Source organism: Denticeps clupeoides, chromosome 12 (assembly GCF_900700375.1).
Source record: "Denticeps clupeoides chromosome 12, fDenClu1.1, whole genome shotgun sequence".
Taxonomy (NCBI): Eukaryota; Metazoa; Chordata; class Actinopteri; order Clupeiformes; family Denticipitidae; genus Denticeps; species Denticeps clupeoides.
This window is the reverse complement of record NC_041718.1, coordinates 11,647,711-11,660,397: the sequence shown is the minus strand read 5'-3', so window position 1 is coordinate 11,660,397 and position 12,687 is coordinate 11,647,711. Positions and strand designations below refer to the sequence as shown.

At 42.9% G+C, this 12,687-nt stretch overlaps 1 protein-coding gene and 1 long non-coding RNA gene across 2 annotated transcripts; one reads left to right on the top strand and one right to left on the bottom strand.

Annotated features, from left to right (window-relative positions):
* Window positions 1-489: 489 nt before the first annotated feature.
* Window positions 490-1,818, top strand: LOC114800483 (uncharacterized). The gene is made up of 4 exons (XR_003751397.1): window positions 490-614; window positions 694-876; window positions 978-1,062; window positions 1,214-1,818. It is a non-coding gene; the product is annotated as an uncharacterized LOC114800483 (long non-coding RNA).
* Window positions 1,819-10,184: 8,366 nt separating this feature from the next.
* LOC114801118 (probable protein BRICK1) lies at window positions 10,185-11,523 on the bottom strand. Its single transcript, XM_028999098.1, has 4 exons — window positions 11,322-11,523; window positions 10,909-10,991; window positions 10,665-10,774; window positions 10,185-10,630 (listed from the first exon to the last, which is right to left on the bottom strand). The coding sequence occupies exons 1-3, from the start codon at window positions 11,437-11,439 to the stop codon at window positions 10,748-10,750; spliced, it is 228 nt and encodes a 75-aa protein (XP_028854931.1). The 5' UTR covers window positions 11,440-11,523; the 3' UTR covers window positions 10,185-10,630; window positions 10,665-10,747.
* Window positions 11,524-12,687: the final 1,164 nt, after the last annotated feature.

The window sequence follows — 12,687 nt, the reverse complement described above, 5'->3', positions numbered from 1 at the left end:
GGGACGCGGGACGGGGGGACGGGGTCCGAGGACGGGAGCGCGCAGAGGTGAGACTCAGGCATCAAAATGGCATGGGGTGTTCGAAAATGGCGCTCCAAGCGGGGCTTAAATTCACACTGCACCCGGAGAGCCCGACCGGCGAGGAAGGGACACGTCTGAGGAGGTCACCTGTCTCACGCAGGTGACCTAAATAAAATTTTAAAAAAATCATCTGAACTCCCAACGACAAAAAAAAAAAAAAAAAAAAACAAGCTCCCACGCCAAGGTCGACTGTTTCTGGGTCACTTGGCTGTATTCATGAGGGTGACTGTGATGTCACGCTGCCGCAGGTGTCCTCTCGCTTCTCCTCATCTCGTTTGCTGCACCCGCCACCTGGCCGCTCACCATATCCAGTTTCCTCTGGGCAAGATTCCTCTTACTAAACTACTACTTAAAAACGGGTCAATTCTGGTGCATGGAAGGTTTTTTTTTTTTTCGTCCCCCCCGAAAGACATCTCAACAGTCTCAACATCCTTTGGCCTTTTGCTCTATTTGCTGCGCGCCCCTTGTGCTTCCTTCAGAGACGGATTACTGTCTGTTTTCCTTCTCCGTCTTTCTTCCAAGAAAGTATCTCGGTAATGAAATAGGCAATAACACAGCTTTCACTACAAAGGTCCATGCTATGTTATGTAAGCCATACAATTTCCTTTGAAGCAGGTAGGGAGCTCGGCCGTGTCTGGGGTCCGGGGGACATTTTGTGTCCCGAAGCGCCAAGTCAGGCAGCAGCTGGTCTGAGGCAGAGGGCACGAGGGGACCAACAGATGAGCTCCTCTGAGCTGAGGAGGCGCAGCATGACTCGGGGTCTAAAGGTCACCAAAGAAGCTGAGCAGATGCACGGTGTGACGCTCGCTTGTCATGAATGATGCATGCGATGCATTGTTCGTCTCCGCCCGTCATATTTTGGTTTTCACCTCTACTTCCCCCCTTTATTTATTCAGGCTCTGTTCAGTTTTTTCGTGGAGGTCAAAGTTCCAAGTTCATGTACACCGGCTGAGGAGGATCAGCACCTGCAGCCTGTACACGGTACAGTACACAAAACGCTACAACGCTTACGTTATTCAAATTGAATCCTCTGTTTATTTTCCATTTAATTATTATCGCACATCAAAACCAACATTTTTTTTGCTTCATTGAGAATGGGCAAAACTAACGAGTTTTTTTTGCTTGTTCACAGGCAATGATCCATGAATGGCAGCTGAATTGAAACAATGAAAGTGGACAAATGATGTCCAAACTAAGACAACTAAACCAAGCACGCAAGCAAACAAACAAGATGCGGACGGTGGTTTCAGTCCGATGGTTTTAAATGTAATGCATTTCCGCAGAGCCCTCCTTCGAAAACAAGTGGGCTCATGTCAGAGGTAATTGTTAGCGACTTGAATGGACTGGATAGTTCTTGTTCCAAAAAAAAAAAAAAAAAAAAAAGCAGGCAGCTCATCCAGGAAGAACTGGTACCAGCCCGTTCTCTGAGAAGCCCGGCATGCCGTCGGACCATGTCAGACATCTCTGCCTAATGCCGACGTACCGGTCAAGTGCGGCCTACCTTTCAGCCTAATCTCTCAGCCCTCCATGCGCATAATGAGGAGCGAGAGAGAGAAAGGGTTTCCTCACAGACAATTAAGTCCATTGAACACGTTTTGCTGCGCTGTGCTGCGCGGCGCAACGACCAGACGCAATTGAGGTCAGCGTGTCCACGCCCGATTGATGGAGGAACATTTTGTATCTTGCTGTCACTCGCATGATGTTTTTTTACCCATGCTGACGTTGAGCGGATCTTCGTGCAACATTCTGTGGAGTTCAAAATGGAACACACGTTTGAATGAGTTGGATTCTATTGTTCCAAAATGCAATATTTGAGTTACCCTGTTCTTGAAAAAATGTACAATTCTGTCCTCATCTAGCTTTATAAAGTGCACGTGCAACGTGCATTGCGGAGCCCCTTGGGTTAGTTGTCACTGATCTGTGAGCAACGTTGCTTTTCAGAGGCGTGAAGAATGATCTCGGTGGACTCCGGAGTCTTTGTTCCGTACTGTACATACAACAATTCACCCCTTCATACCGAATGTAATGAAACTCTACCTCCCTCCTTCTTTATTTTGTTTCTTGTGATATGAAACGTAATCACATCTTGGGTGGTTTAGAATTTTTTTTTTTGTGTTACTTGGGAAGATGAAGAGTGATGCTAACGCGGGCAAGCTGCTGCATTGGACAGATGCTTTCTTTTATAATCTCTGAATTTCAGTGGGCCTTCTCTGAATCATGGAGAACAAGGAATACCCACAGGCTGGGATCTAATGGCTCCTGCTGGTGGGAGGCTTCTCTGAGTCACTCGTCTGCAGGACCCCAGAGTTTCGGGTAAACCTTACAAAGGGCCGACGTTCTGGGTGAGGTCTATATCGATGTTTGACAAAGCGGGGCAGCGGGAAGATAAGCACAACCCCGGTGTTCCTGTCGTGCTTGACCCTTTGGTTAGGTTCAGTACACAATACGGTTGAACTGATGATATTTCTAGCCAGGAGCAAGTAATCTTTCATTGTCTGAGATAGATCAAATCTTTGTACAGCCAGATAATTTGTTGCTCATGCTAAAAAATTGGGAACTTGTTGATTGAACATTAGAGGGTCTACGGCGGTTATATAACTCTACACTGAGTAATCGTTTGAACTGTTTATCAATGCAGTACATCTGCCATGCTGCCGAAGCCGTGTTTGTTGTTTTTCCTCCAAAGCCTCCGAGCATCAGAGAAACCCTTCGCAGACACAAGTTCACAGAGCAATCTCCCTGACTCACACTTAAACTCCTTCACATGTTTGCATGTACCCCCCCTGCACCCCTCCCAGGCATTCTGGGAAGCCGGGGAACTCTGGGAAAACGGGGAACAAAGAGACCCTGACCATTGTTCCCTCACTATGAGAGGAATTCTGAAAAAAAAGAGAGAAGAAAAACAACCAGGTGTGTCCCTGTGAGACTTCAGACATGAGGACATGTCCCTGGGAGGTTGAAAGATGGAATGAAATTGGAACAAAATGGCAACATCCAGGAAAGATATTTTTATTTTTGTTTAAATTAGGAAGAAAAAAATGGGCTCAAGATAAAAATATTGAAACCAGGAAATTGTCGCCGCTTTTCTTTGTTCCATCGTCCAGGTTACTTACAAATTCGTCAATATTTTCATTCACATATAAATAGATATCCTTCATATGTTTGCACACAAAGTACTAAAAATTTACAGTCATGAAAAGATTGCTGTCTTTGGCCACTGGTAGCTTTTAATAAAACATATTTAGTGAATATAAATAACCCATTAAAATGACTAAAGTGTTCAATAGTAAATTGAGGGAGAAGCCAGTTAAACAGTGCTTCCGAGTCTCCCGGCACACTTTCCTACAGCGAGATTTGTGTGTGCTGGGCTATATGAGCGTGCGGCTCATTCAGCTTTATCTTTGCCAACAACCGATGGGGTCAGAGGGAGGAATGCTGGGAAGCCACAGGACACCGAGCAGCTCGGCGTTAGCAGACAGCTGACTGATGAAGCAGAATTCAGACTATATTCCCCAAATCCTTGCAGACTGTAGCAGAGCAGGAAAAAAAAGGCCAGCAGATTGTCGTGCTTAAGCAAGGTGGGCCTAATGACATTGCTGGGCTTGGAGCTTCTCCACTGTTGCAGATGTTCTTATGAGGAAACTGTGCAAAAAAAAAGTAATAACCCCTCGGCTAATAAGCAATAAGTCAAAAATACAGTATGAACGGTGCCCACCTCCACCAACCTAGCAATCTGTTTTGGCCCATGGCACAATGTCTTAATTAGAAGGATACCATCTTTAAATGAGATGTTACATAACGGCACATATTCCTCTACCAAACAACAAGACCTCTTAATATCTAAAATAAAGGAATACAAAGCACAGGCAACATATCTGAACATAGCACAATATAACAATAAAGCATAAGATGTAGATTATATTCAATATGTCCCACATACAGACCATTTTAACTGTCACGCTATACCTCAGACCTTGAACACCTTGCAACAATACACTTATTTTTTAATGTTCAATATAAATTATATTAGCAGTAAATCAAATTAGAAATCCATTTTCATTATGTGCATATTTATTTTAACGTACTATATATAAAAAAAATTGGCAACTGCATAACATTCTCAGATACTTGGCATGTTCCGTGGAGTGGTGTTCCCATGTGGGAAAAGGCATCCACTAGTTTGTTTGTCAGGACATATTCCAGAACACAGTCAGAAACTATAAATAACCAACCAAACAACTTATAAATGCACGTCTGGAATGAGTGTTCAGTTTTAATGTTTGTTTTAATATGCAATTAATATGAAACATTATTGACCTGTATTTATGATGCAATGGTAATTTGTTTAATAGAAACACTCACTTTAAATGATGGCTTTAAATTATATGAAAAATTATAATGTATCTAATTCTGGACATGTTCACTATCCACATTAGCATCGAAATATGCACTAAGCCCTGAGAAAACTCAGAAAACTGAATATAGTTCAGAGGAACAGCATATCTTCACAGGGTCACAGAGCTGGAGAGTGATATTTTGCCGACCAAACCAGCCCTGACCGCAAGAAGCCAGCATGTGAACGCTCTAAAACCAGAACAAGACGTCTGAAAATGTCAGACAAGGACAAGCTTGATGAGGTCACCGGGGGACAACTGGAACTCTGCCTTTTCTTTGCCTTTTACATGTTCTTTGTATGTTGATCTGTGTTGAAGTTTATTCACAATTTACAATTCTGGTACATTTTGACTTTTTCTCTTAGTGTTTATAAGAAGATTTTTAAAAGTAGCATTTCTTCATTATTCTTTTTTTGTATCCCTGATATCTGTATATCTACTGCAATTCATCATTCGATGGCCATTCAATCTTAATAAAAAATAAAAGTATAAGAGGAATACTCACTGCAGCCATATTCATAATTTGCCTAGTTAAGTCGGATTAGGAAGATCATGGCCTTAATCAATTTAAATGTGTGAGGGTGCAGGAAGGACAGAATTTGGCACATCATAGAGCACAAACTGCTTTTACCAGCCCACTCTGCAGAAAATGAAAACAAACAGCTGATTGCAGAAAGTGGCAGAATTTCCACATTTTAAAAACGTTACCGACTGTGAGACCGAATGATCCCCCCGAACTATAATCTCATGAGACAACCAGCATGACTCATAGTGCAGACGGCACAGAATGCCGGCAGTAGATGTGACAAGGAGTTTCTCCCACTCTGTGCGCACCATGGCCCTAAGGAAGCCTGGCCACGTGACTGAAAAGTGGGGTGTTTCAGCAAGCTTTCAAAAAAGGGATCATAAATGCTTCTCCTTTCCGTCACATAATCAGTCAGAGACACTACTTTTGTGTGGAGAGTAGGAACATGCAGAACCAGAATCAAATTCCTTGTATGTGTTCAATCACAGATTCTGATTCTGCAGCCCCCTGGTGTTTCTCAAGCCCAACAGTATAAAGAACAACAACAACACAATATCCAATTAGGTAGAAATTTCATAGACATTTAGTTCTATAAGGTTAATATATCTGAGCAATATCATGATGTAGGAGTATAACAATTAAAACACGCCAAACAGTTAACTTGAAATGTCTTCAGTGTGACAATGAAAACCAGTTTGGCCAATGCCTATTGGGAAATATGTTCCTGGTTCATTCACCTGCAACGTGCTTGTGTCTGCAGGGACTAGGCAGAACTCCACTCCTCCCTGCCATTTCTAGCCAGAAACGATGGGTTGGTTTCTTGGACAGAATGAGATGTTCTCCAGCCTCGCCAACACTTGAGATTCATCAATGAAAATGAAGTGCTCTTTGAAGCAGGCTCTCACCCTCCCTGGATCAATACAGAAGAAACGTGCTTTGATTAACGGGTTGAAAATAAACCGGGTGGCAGAATTTTTTACGAAAGGAAGAGATTATTTGCTGCTGTGTATTATTCCCTGAGCTTAGTCAAATTGTTGTTTTTAAATGCAGAGGTAATAGTAAGTAAACTTTTATGGGTGAAAATATGTATTTTCTAGTGTTCTAGTGCTTGGGTGGTAGTAGCCTAGTGGGTAACACACTTGTTTATTAAACAGAAGACCCAGGTTCAAAACCCACTTTTTGTGTCCTTGAGCAAGACGCATAACCCTGAGTGCCTCCAGCGGGACTGTCCCTGTAACTGCTGATTGTAAGGTGCTCTTGGTAAGGACGTCTGATTAATGCAGTAAATGTCTGATAAATGCAGTAAAAAATATCCTCAAGAGCCTAAGATCTCAGGTCTGTCCGATTGACTGCAGAGGTAAAGAAGGGGGTCTAGTCCTCAGAGACCGGGAACATTTTGGAATAAAGAATCATGAACTATCTCAATCCCAGTCAGAATACAAAGAAATTATTAAAGTACTTGGGATCAGCTCTTTGTGGAAAATTGGAGGATTTGTCCCTGTCAGCCTCCTTCTTTTCATATAAGCATTTTTGTCTGGACTGCTTTATTAAAATTGTTTCGGACCTCCAGTGTTTTCATCTAATTCACTAAACCCAACACAGGTTTCTAATGCTTCGGGCTAGATGAGAAAACATATAAATATTGGGGTGCTGAAGATGTTTTTTTAACAGGCTACCACATACAACAAAACGAAGACCGATTATGCCCAGTGCAGAAATGAGAAGGTTTAGGGCTAAGAAAAGCTGAAGTACAGTGGATGGACATTGCTGATCCAGAAACATACAAAACTGGAGAAAACCTAACCAAACGCACCTTTCAGGGTACTCTTAGGCCTGATGCTTACAGCATGCTTATAGCAGCCCATGGTGATATGTCATATCCGGGTGTCCTAGTATCCTGGTTACATTAAAACTAGCTTTTAGCAACCTCACATTTCATTTATCAGACACCCTTATCCAGATCAACTTACAGTCAGTCAAACTAAGTGTTAAGTGTCTTGCTCACAATGGAAGTAAGTGGGGTTTGAACCTATGACTTTAAGGTCTTCTGTTTGATAGTCGATTGTGTTACCCAATACGCTACTGCCAGTCTTGCTAAATTTTTACAATGTAATCATACAGTGATGATTCCAGCCTTCTTATCAGAGATCTTTAGACGGAAGAACAACATAAACTGAAAAATGTGTTGTTTATAATAATTTGATGGATTCACAAAAGTCCTTGTGACACCAAATGACATCACAATACCAAAAAACAGCTTAATCATAGGTGTAGGCAAGTGTACACATTGCTGGTAAATGAAAAAGCCTTTAACTACCATTTTACAGAACACCGTCATCCTCCTTGCCAGGCCACACACTTTGCAGGGTTTTCCCATAAGAGCGCACTAAACAGAATCAGCCCCACACCTCAAACTACACGATCTTCAGCAATATGTCTAAATGAAAAAAAATTGAGATTGAAGAGTTTTTAGGGCCATGAGAGTCCGGCCACAACTCTCTGTGGAGACCTAAAAGCCCACCTATGGAACCCATCCTGGAAGCCAAGTACTTCAGAAACAGGTGAAGGCTCTGTGTGAGAAGGGCAGGCAGACCGGTGTGAACCCCACAACAGAGCGAAATGCCCCTATCGGTTACCTCTGAAGTCCAGGACCTGGTGCATGCACCAAGACGATACACTGCAGCAAGCAGTGTCCAGGAACACTCTGGCACAAACAGATACAAGTAGTGGGAGAAGTGAAGTTGTGTGGACAGGAAAAGAAGTGAATTGAAAGTCATTGCGTCCTCTGCTTTAAACCCATCACCCATAGTGAGCAGCCATGACAGGTGCCTGGGTAGTAGCGTGTGGGGACGGTGCTTTGCTCAGTGGCACCTCAGCAGATCGGGATTCGAACCAGCCACTTTCTGATTACAGGGTCGCTTCCTTACCCGCTATGCCATCACTGCCCCAAATATGTTGAAATCTGACAGTGTGTGATGTTCCATGTCATAGATGATGCTCCAGTAAAGAAGGGTCACTGAAAGGGAGCATTTTAAGGAGGTGGAGAGGAAAAATGGAAGCAAGGATCCCAGACATCCTTTTGAAATTGGGTTCTCTCTGCTGCACCCTAGAGGTAAGGAACAGATATGCACCATTAATTCCCGTATTAAATAAAAGCTTTATTTCATAAAGATGACCACTTTCATCAGCATCCATCAAGCATATCTTGGTTTCTGAAAATATGTGCCATATGTTACTAATATGCTGTAATTTATTAACAGTTGAATCCTGGCTCACACAGAAGACACTGACCTGAAATTAGTGTCCAGGTAAGGTTAGAAAAGGCAACACCCATCAGGCAATATGCAAGGGGACTGGTGTACATGAATCACTTGGGTGAGGCAAAGAAGAGGCATACATCTACCTTGTAAAACATTTCCTCCATGAATCTACCTTTAATTCTATTTAATTTTGTGCTTCTGACTTAGTTGAAGCATTTAAGTGAAAGTGAAGTGATTGTCATTGTGATACACAGCACATGGTGACACAACAAAATGTGCCCTCTGCTTTTAATAATCACCCTTGGTGAGCATTGGGATTCGAACCGACAACCTTCTGGTTAAGGGGCCGCTTCCTTAACCACTAGGACACCGCTGCCATTTAAGTGGGTTAAAACACATTGCTGCAGCTTCAAGGACATGATAATCATATCGGTCTGTTAAAGTGGCATCATGCACAACACAAAGACAGCGGAATGTGATTATGTAATATGCAAATAAGACATTAAGACAACAATAGGCCGGGTTGTTCAATCCAAGTACAGAGTTTCTTTTTATGCCATTTCAGCTAAACAGTACTCCTGTTTGTGTTCCCGTCCCAGCTGTTTGCGTTGAATTGGCTCACTATACTTTATTTTAAAAGTTTCTGATAGAACAGGCCAGTTTGGAAGAGGAGGCATAATCATACATTCAATCCTCACTTTACCTGGTCAACACAGAGACTACTGAGCCAGGTGGTCAGCACAATGGTATATGTGGTAAGGAATGAGGAGATCTTGTCCCTGAAGGATTCCAGTAACTGCTGGCATGAACATTGCAAGGCTTTAGGCACACCTAGTTTTTTTCTCCCCTCCAGCACTCATTAGCGGTTTTACATCTTCAGAGCTCACGGTACGATCACAAGTCTTCTGGCAGGGCTGAGTCTCATCTGAGCCATGGCAGCAATTTAACAACCACAGGCTTAAAGCAGACCTGCTATTTTAGAGGTGTTGCCCTCTTGGCCATGATCATTTAAAATACCGTAACGTTTTCTCTCGCAGGTATGTACAATAACTGGCCACGGTATGAAAAACACTTGAACCAAACGCAATGTCATCATCTCTATTCGACTGCTCCAGTTAGGGGTTGCCACAGTGGACCTCGCTGTCTGCACAATTTACATTGCAAAAGTTATATGACGCAACCCTCCCCATTTACACAGGGTTAGGACCAGTAACAAGAAATGTTCCGTCACGTGCATCACCCAGTGGCTGGGTCCTACCAAAACTTTTATGCATAGTAGTCTAGATTTCACCATGCATAGTTTGTGTTAGAGGAGATGTGAAGCTTTATGAGTAGTTCGTGTCTGACTACAGGGCCAGTGCTGGGTTGATCATTACATATTGTGACCCTGTGTCACTGATGTATTAAAAGTCCTAACAGTGCTGCTTTGCCTGATATACTTAAAATTCCACAGCATATCAAGTGTTGTTGAGTGTCATTCACACCCAAATATCTGGTTAGTGGTTATCCATTGGCACAGTTTTAGGTAGCTGCCAAGGACAGCAGGGAGTATGACAGCTACATGACTTGCATTTACTAAAGACAGCTGAAACACAGCATTAGTCACATTTTTCTACTTTGATTTATGCATTAATTTACATTTAAATTTACAGCATTTATCAGATGCCCTTATCCAGAGCGACTTACAATCAGTAGTTACAGGGACAGTCCCCCTGGAGCAACTTAGGGTTAAGTGTCTTGCTCAGGGACACAATGGTAAGTGGGATTTGAACCTGGGTCTCCTGGGTCTCCTGGTTCACAGGTGAGTGTTTTACCCACTAGGCTACTACCACCTAATTCTATGACGTAGCACCCACTTGCAACCGGTTAAGGTGCGCAAAGTCGAATTTTAGATCAAAATACAAAAATGAAAGTATCAGCAGAAAAGAATCTCTCAATATTTTATTCAGTTTTATACAAATGGAAAATTAAAAACATACTGCATGCAGAAAATAAACCGAAAAAGTAACAGGCAGACAAAATGTTTGGCACCTCCACTGTCACCAACTCATATATACCAAAAATATATATCACTCCATATACCAAATATGGACAACTGTAACACCTATGGAAACTAAAGGATGACCCTGGGTTTCGCACACAAATTTTAGGTTTCATGACACTTAATAACAGTTATTCATGAGATTAAATGTGTATCAGAGAAAACGTGTAACCGTACCGTTATAAAAGCCACAGAGGCTGTACTTAGTACAATTTCATGAAGTCTGAGGCTGAAGCTGATATCTGGGCCAGCAGACACTACCAGGCCGACTGAGGAAAGCTTGATTGGACCCTACGGGAAAATGGAGCGTGATCCATTGAACAAAAAAAAAAAAAAAAAAAAAAAAAAAAAAAAAAAAAAAACACATCAATATGGGAGAATTCATATTAAACACCGTGTACAGACAAATGGAATTCCGCAACTTCGATTCTTGCGTCATCTTGATTTAAGTCAGCGTTTCTCCCTTCGTGACCTGAAACAGAGGGGGGGGAAACAGAACAAAATGAATAAAGTATAATGATGAAATGCCAGTGGGGTTTGAAGAGTAAAGTGGACGTGTCGTTTACGTCGCACGGGGCTGATGCGCAGCAGCCGGCGGAGACTCACCCTGGCTTCGATGTACTCGATTCTCCTCTCCAGCGCAGTCAGCTTTTCGTTCAGCGTGGCCAGGCGCGACCGACAGGACATGTCTGCGTAGAGAGACGAACACGACGCGTTTTAAAAGCCTCGCTGTCCATCTCGCCCGCGCCGAGCGGCGCTAGCCGCGGCCGGCTAACTATGCTATTTAGCTAACGCGTGCATCACAAAACAAGCTGAAAACACAATAAGCGGAGTGCGACACAGTTCGCGAAATAAATGTACAAATGCACAATTTGGGGTGTGCGCTAGAGCACGAGTGTCGAGTGTGTTTTTTTTTTTGTTTTTTTGTCAAGAGGCTCGCTGGGTGAAAACCGCGGCTAGCAGTCGGCGACGCTAATGCCCTTTCCGCCCGTCCAGATCGCCGCCGCCGCCGTGTTTACCGAACGAGTTGAGGAAATCCGCGATCTTCTTGATGCTGCTGGTGATGACTTCGATGTACTCCCGGTTCGCCCAGTCCTGGTGGATCTCTCGCTGGACGGGATCCTCCTGGCCAGCCATTTTCAGACGCTGCGCCGCGGCGACTTCCTGACGCGCCGGCCCGCGGAGCCCCGATTTAACCCCATCGGTCCGGCTTGCGGCTCCTGCCGAAGCCCTTTACTTCTCCAGCTCAGTATGGGGGGCCAGATGCCCGATTTGCTGGCCCTTATAAAAAGTGTGCAGAGAGTATGGTCTTGCCCACATAATTCAGAATACCTTAATAGCCCTTTTCTCCGTTCGGGCATTTTTGGTCGACATAGAGTACAGTACACACTTTCTCATTCAATGTGTTTTCTTTATTTTCATGACCATTTACGTTGGTATTAAAACTATGAATGAACACATGTGGAGTTATGTACTTAACAAAAAGTGGAGACCTGGTCTCCACAGTCACCGGACCTGAACCCAATCGAGATGGTTTGGGGTGAGCTGGACCGCAGAGTGAAGGCAAAGGGGCCAACAAGTGCTAAACACCTCTGGGAACTCCTTCAAGACTGTTGGAAAAGCATTTCAGGTGACGACGCTCATTGAGAGAATGCCAAGAGTGTGCAAAGCAGTAATCAGAGCAAAGAAACTAGAATATAAAACATGTTTTCACTTATTTCACATTTTTTGTTAAGTACATAACTCCACATGTGTTCATTCATAGTTTTGATGCCTTCAATGAGAATCTACCAATGTAAATGGTCATGAAAATAAAGAAAACACATTGAATGAGAAGGTGTGTCCAATCTTTTGGCCTGAACTGTTTTTATTTTGGTTTCTAGTTTACAGCGTGTACTTGAAGTGCTACCAGTATTTTTGGCATCTTTCACTCTGTTTATTTCTTGGAATCCCACGACAATTGTAACCAGAATGTGCACTTCTCTACGTGATAAATGTTACTTTTGACACTGAAGCATGTAAAATAATCTTAAATATAAAATATTTCACAGTGAACCTTTTTGTCTTCTCACTATGTTCGAGTACACAGAGAGAGAAAATTGCGAAGCTTCTGGGAAAGAAGACTGGAGAACAGAACAACATGACAAAGGACATTGTGCACTGGCCCATAATATAGTGCAGCAATATGATCACTGCATATAGTTTAGTATACATAGTACATACAGAATAATATAGAGTATGATATAAAATGAATAATAATAGCAATAATATGATAATAATACAGGGGCAGTGATGGCCTAGCAGTTAACAAAGCAGCCCCATAATCAGAAGGTAGCCGGTTCGAATCCCGATTCGCCAATGTGGCACTGAGGTGCCACTGAGCGA